At 45.6% G+C, this 5,838-nt stretch overlaps 1 protein-coding gene across 1 annotated transcript; it reads left to right on the top strand.

Moving 5' to 3' along the window:
* The first annotated feature begins 510 nt into the window (after positions 1–510).
* On the top strand, positions 511–4,893 carry LOC119278519 (probable glycerol-3-phosphate dehydrogenase [NAD(+)] 1, cytosolic). The gene is made up of 7 exons (XM_037559861.1): positions 511–691; positions 829–887; positions 966–1,646; positions 2,690–2,911; positions 3,383–3,630; positions 3,880–4,019; positions 4,496–4,893. The coding sequence occupies exons 3-7, from the start codon at positions 1,010–1,012 to the stop codon at positions 4,617–4,619; spliced, it is 1,371 nt and encodes a 456-aa protein (XP_037415758.1). The 5' UTR covers positions 511–691; positions 829–887; positions 966–1,009; the 3' UTR covers positions 4,620–4,893.
* Positions 4,894–5,838: the final 945 nt, after the last annotated feature.

Genomic DNA, 5,838 nt, shown 5'->3' with positions numbered 1-5,838 from the left:
AGAAAATAGAAAATTAAAAATAAAAAGGAGAAATAGAAAAACCGGTTTAGGGACCTTCCAGAAGGTTCCCAAAACCGGTAAAAACCAGCTGTGAAACGTCTAGAAGGTTCCCAAAACCGGATGGGCTGGCCCAATTCGCTCGCTAGGTCGTCGCTCGTCTGTGCGATCCCCCGGCTGTTTGACGCAAAGAGCGTCCGATAGGATTTTCCCTTTTGGACTGCAAACCAGCCCAGCCCAAACGGCAAGCCTGACCCAGCCTGGCCTGGTATTTTTGGGCCAGTCGGGTAGTCGGGCCGGGCGGCCCATGATTTGTTTAGTTGTACGTGCCGTTCGCCGGAGTTGATTTTCTTTTAATTCTCAAAAAAAATATCGTTTCGTTTGTACCAAGTCGTCGTCTCCCCCGGGACAGAGGAGCACGGGCAGCTTGGGAAGCAGCGGCGACACCGTTGCGCCCCGCCTCCCCCACTCATTAATGGCGGCCACTGCACGGTTGGCCGCGGCGCCCATCTCCCCCATCAATGCCGCCACCCACCTCCCCCGTCTACTAAACGCCAGCCAACCCAAGCTTCCGTCCATCCACCCCACCCCACCTCCACCTCATCACTTATCCATCCGTCCGTCCCGCCACCTCACCGCGGCGCCGGCTGCCTCGCGCCCGGCCAGCTCCGCCCCGGGGGTCCTCGAGCTGGAGGTGGGTGGAGCCATAAACGCCCCCCGTCCGGCCTGCTCTGCTCGCCTCGATCCGCATCAGCTTACTTAATCTTGCGCCGGGGGTGCAGTGCTCCAACGGCTTGCGTTTGATTACTGTTCCACCTTCTGTGAGTGTAGGTGGCGGTGGATGACCAGCTCCTGCAACTTTCTCGGGGGACTGGAGCGTTAGGTTCGAGGTTGGTGAGCGATCCCGCGACCTGAGGCACGCGCTTAAGGTGTTCGATTGATTGCCGACCGGAGCACACACCTTTCAGGCCTTTTTGGTTCTCTGGATTGGGTTGCAAGGCAGAGATCAGAGATGGTTGGGAGCGTGCACGTCAACGGGTCGGTGAACGGCGCCAACGGCACCGAGGAGCGGCTGGACGAGCTGCGCCGGCTGCTCGGCAAGTCCGACGGCGACCTGCTCAAGATCGTCAGCATCGGCGCCGGCGCCTGGGGCAGCGTCTTCGCCGCCCTCCTGCAGGACGCCTACGGCCACTTCAGGGAGAAGGTGCAGATACGGGTGTGGCGCCGGCCGGGGCGGGCGGTCGACCGGTCCACCGCCGAGCACCTGTTCGACGTGATCAACTCGCGGGAGGACGTGCTGAGGCGCCTCATCCGCCGCTGCGCCTACCTCAAGTACGTCGAGGCGCGGCTGGGTGACCGGACCCTGTATGCCGACGAGATTTTGAGGGATGGGTTCTGCTTGAACATGGTCGACACGCCCCTCTGCCCGTTGAAGGTGGTCACCAACCTCCAGGAAGCTGTCTGGGATGCTGACATTGTGGTCAATGGCCTGCCGTCCACTGAAACGAGGGAGGTGTTCGAGGAGCTCAGCAAGTATTGGAAGGAGCGGATCAGCGTTCCGGTCATCATTTCCCTTGCAAAGGGGATAGAAGCCTCCTTGGACCCAATTCCTCGTATCATCACGCCTACACAGATGATCAGTTCCGCAGGTAAGCATGTATCTTGCTCTGTCTTTGTCTTCACATATATTCTCATCTATATCAATGCGTGCAATCATTTGGTATCCTTGAGGGAGAGAAATTGATTTGGTTAGAGAGTAATGTGTTTGCATTAGTTATTTTCTTCTGCAGTGATTGTAACTCACTGTTTGATGAGACCGAAAAATAGAGAACTTTCTCGAGACCAACTTTTGAGTGAAAGCTTTATGAAAGAATACTTCCGATCAAAGGAAAAACATGCTTAAGACTTGAGATTCTGCTGTAGTCTTTTGGTCTGCAGTTCATGGCAATCATTTCAGCACATGAGATTCTGCTCTAGTCTTTTGGTCTGATTAGTTGTCAATTTACAGTTAGAAAAATAAAATACACATTTACTACTTTCTGTTGCCATGACCTGCATAATTATTGCACTTAGCATAGTGACTTTTGACACTTTGTAGATATGCACCAACCTTCAGTTTACTCAAATACATCAGCCTATTGCATTTGAAGTTTGCTTGCATGAAAACAGATGTTGACTTTTCCTGTTGATTTATTATTTGTCAGATTTTATATTTTTGTTAATCACCTGGGATGAATTTGATGTCCAACTTGATTTTATACAGAAGTAGCATAAACTGTACATCTAGGATTTGGAGTGAGTTTTGATGTTAACCATGAGTATGCTACAAAGAGTGATTTCATAGCATATACTATTTGTTCTGATTTTCTCGAAAGACGTTTTGATCTTGACATGTACTGTTGGACTCATGTACTTAATTTATGGCAGTTAGCATAGTGACCTCTTGGGTATACATCACCTACTATTTCTTATACTCAATCACATCATGTACCCTGTTCGATTTGAAGAGCTAACGCCAAAGCACTATACATCATGATAATGACGTGATGCACATCTTCTGGCTTGGCCGACAGATGTTTTAATGTTGACAAGTATCCATCTGGCTCACATAATTAAATTTTATTGCCTGAGTCCAGTACTTGCCTTATATATCTAAATTATTTGAAATCTAATATTTTAAAATGAATTACAGCTGGCGTTCCAACCGAGAATATACTCTATCTTGGAGGCCCAAACATTGCCTCGGAAATTTATAACAAAGAATATGCAAATGCTCGAATCTGCGGATCCACCAAGTGGAGGAAACCTCTCGCTAAGTTTTTGAGGCAACCGCATTTCATTGTTTGGGATAACAGTGACCTTGTCACTCATGAGGTTATGGGCGGACTGAAGAACGTATATGCTATTGGTGCTGGTAAGCGTCTTTTTTTCTTCTTCAAATATTAAAATTTTGCTCACCCAAATAAGGACATTAGTATATTGTCATTATATTTGATAATTTTGGCTTTTACGGTCCTACCTTATATGGCATTCAATTATTGAAGAATGTATAGAATGTGTGAGTTTACTTGGTCCGTTTAATGATCAACATGATCTATTGTGTCAGTAGTGTCTGGACAGGCTAGCTTGAAATCACAGGCAGCAACCTCGTTTCGTTTTTGTCAAAAAGTATATGTCCTCATATTATACAGAAGGAACATCTATTCTGAGAAGCTCCATGGCAATTTAAACACGTGTTTTGCTATTATTCTAGGATACCCACTGATGTTTAGTTATTTGCCTTTTCTTGCCGTAAAAGAAGCGTTTTGTCTTTTTTCTCGGCAAGGTATTTGCTACTATGTGCTGTGTTTCCAGCTCAAGCAGAACCTTCTGTTCTCTGTTTCAGGAATGGTGGCAGCTTTAACAAACGAGAGTGCAACAAGCAAATCAGTGTATTTTGCTCACTGCACGTCAGAGATGATATTCATTACCCATCTACTGACAGAACAGCCAGAGAAACTTGCTGGCCCTCTGCTGGCTGATACTTACGTAACTCTCCTGAAAGGTCGCAATGCATGGTACGGGCAAATGCTAGCGAAGGGAGAACTCAGGCTTGATATGGGTGACAGTATAAAGGGAAAGGGGATGATTCAGGTTATGTCTTAGCAGTGTTCTTTTTCTTTTCTTCCAGAAGTTTCTCTGATTGCTGAGCATGTCTGAATAATAATATGGAAAAGTAAAACCTAGAAAAGATATTAAACCATCTAGATATTCTTACTAGTTAATTCGATAATCCCTGTTATCTATAATGGTTCCTATTTTGCTTGGGAGTTGTTGGTTCGCTTTAGCGTTTTGCATGGCATGCACTAACTGAGTATAAGCTCATTGTGTTTCATTGGACAGGGTATTTCTGCTGTTGGTGCATTTTTTGAGCTGCTCAGTCAACCCAGCTTAAGTGTGCTACACCCAGAGGAAAACAAGCAAGTTGCTCCTGCTGAACTGTGCCCGATTCTGAAGAGGCTTTATAGAATTCTGATAAAAAGGTCTGTGTGCCGTATTACCATTCTGCATATGGCTTGCTCTGCTTACTTCGACTATGTACAGAGTGCTTAGACAGCTTGAGGAGTCCATTGCCGCTTCTAGTTATCCCTTGCCAGCGTAACTAGACAATACCATTAACTGCTAACAAGACAGCAACACAGCTGATACATGAACTCGGTGTCGGCCCAGCAGCTTATTAGCATAGAGTCGACGATGCATACTTGCAGGAAGTACACTGTAAATCAAATCAAAAGTTGTTTGCCCATTTCAGGCCATGCTTTTCCCCTTTGCTTGCAGCCAAATATACTCTGTTTTCTTATTACATTTTACTTGGATTTTCCATGAGCAAATTTTTCAAACCATCACACTGAACAGTATCAATACATGATCAACCATCAGCTTTTGCCAAGGAGCCTTTCTGCCTCCTGATCTGAATCAGGATTCTGTCTTATGCAACTCTTGTCTTTGGAATCTGCAGGGAGCTCCCGGTGCGAGACATCCTCCAAGCCCTGAGGGACGAAACCATGAACGACCCCCGTGAGAGGATCGAGATGGCGCAGAGTCACGCGTTCTACCGCCCGTCACTGCTTGGGAAGCCGTGACCTCGGTAGCCCCGTGTACATGATTAGAATGTAAACAAAAGGCTTGGATTAGCTCCAGCCCTGTCATGCTTCACATCATCATCGGTTGAGCAAAGGCGTCTCCGGGTTTCTGCTGGCTTGTGTGTTTGGATCCCAGGCCCCAGCGGCCATAGTTTGTGGGGGTCGTTGGACTGTCATGTTGTACAAGAGAGTACTGAGCGAGTCAATAATATGTTGCTACTTGGACAATAAACATGAGGCGTAAACAAGACGCCGGTTATTTGTGTGTTTTTAACCCTCGCTGCTAAATTTTTTGTTTTCGATGAAATGAGATGCAAAAAAAAAAAAGTGAGATTCGGTGACCCGTATTTCTCTGGGTATTAGTTTTTTTTTTCTTGGATTGTCGTCTGGGTCTGAACTTCTATAGTGCGAAAAGATGCAAAATCTTTGAGCATTCATTGACACCAAGCTGGAATTCTAACAAGACTGATGTTGCACAAGTGGTATGGTTGACTCCAAGTAGGAATTCTGACAAGACTGATGTAGCTAAAACTGATGTTGCAGTAACGTGAATGCTGCTGCACGTGTCAAGGGGCGCACGATCGTCATTCTGTTTTGTGGTATACCTAGTACACTAATAGTGCGTGTTATGTTTGAAGAAGAGTTTATAGCTGGTCAAACTGGACACATTTGACATATTGAATATATTTTTTTTATAAAAGAGCACAGTTTCTGTTGTTGATATACTCCCTCCGTTCTAAAAAATGCTTCTATATACATCCGTATGTGGTTCATAGTGAAATCTCTCCAAAGACTTATATTTAGGAACGGAGGGAGTATTTGGCTTTGTGCATGCATGCACTTCCAGTTTGAGCATGAGCTCCGTCAGGATATTTTGCGAGAAATTTCTTCCACCGCTATGTTTTTGCATCTTCTTCGTTCAAAAAAAGGCGGATCAAGATGAGCGTGGGTGCATGTGGTGTGCAGTGTGTTGCCCTAAAAAAGTTTAGTTAAAACTTGATGAACAAAGAACCCAAATTCAGGCACGTATCGATCAAACTACCACACAACTTTGGACTTCCCCTGAGATGTTTCTGACCTAATCATCCTCTAATGGCAGCAATTTCATCAAATTTATACTTATCATGACTAATAGTACTAAAAAAAGCACATCAAAATCCTCTCGTATATACTGATCGATATCAAACTGCTTGTCGTATCATCATCGATCACTGCTTGT

This window comes from Triticum dicoccoides, chromosome 3B (assembly GCF_002162155.2).
Source record: "Triticum dicoccoides isolate Atlit2015 ecotype Zavitan chromosome 3B, WEW_v2.0, whole genome shotgun sequence".
Classification (NCBI taxonomy): Eukaryota; Viridiplantae; Streptophyta; class Magnoliopsida; order Poales; family Poaceae; genus Triticum; species Triticum dicoccoides.
This window is presented reverse-complemented; position numbering and strand designations above follow the sequence as displayed.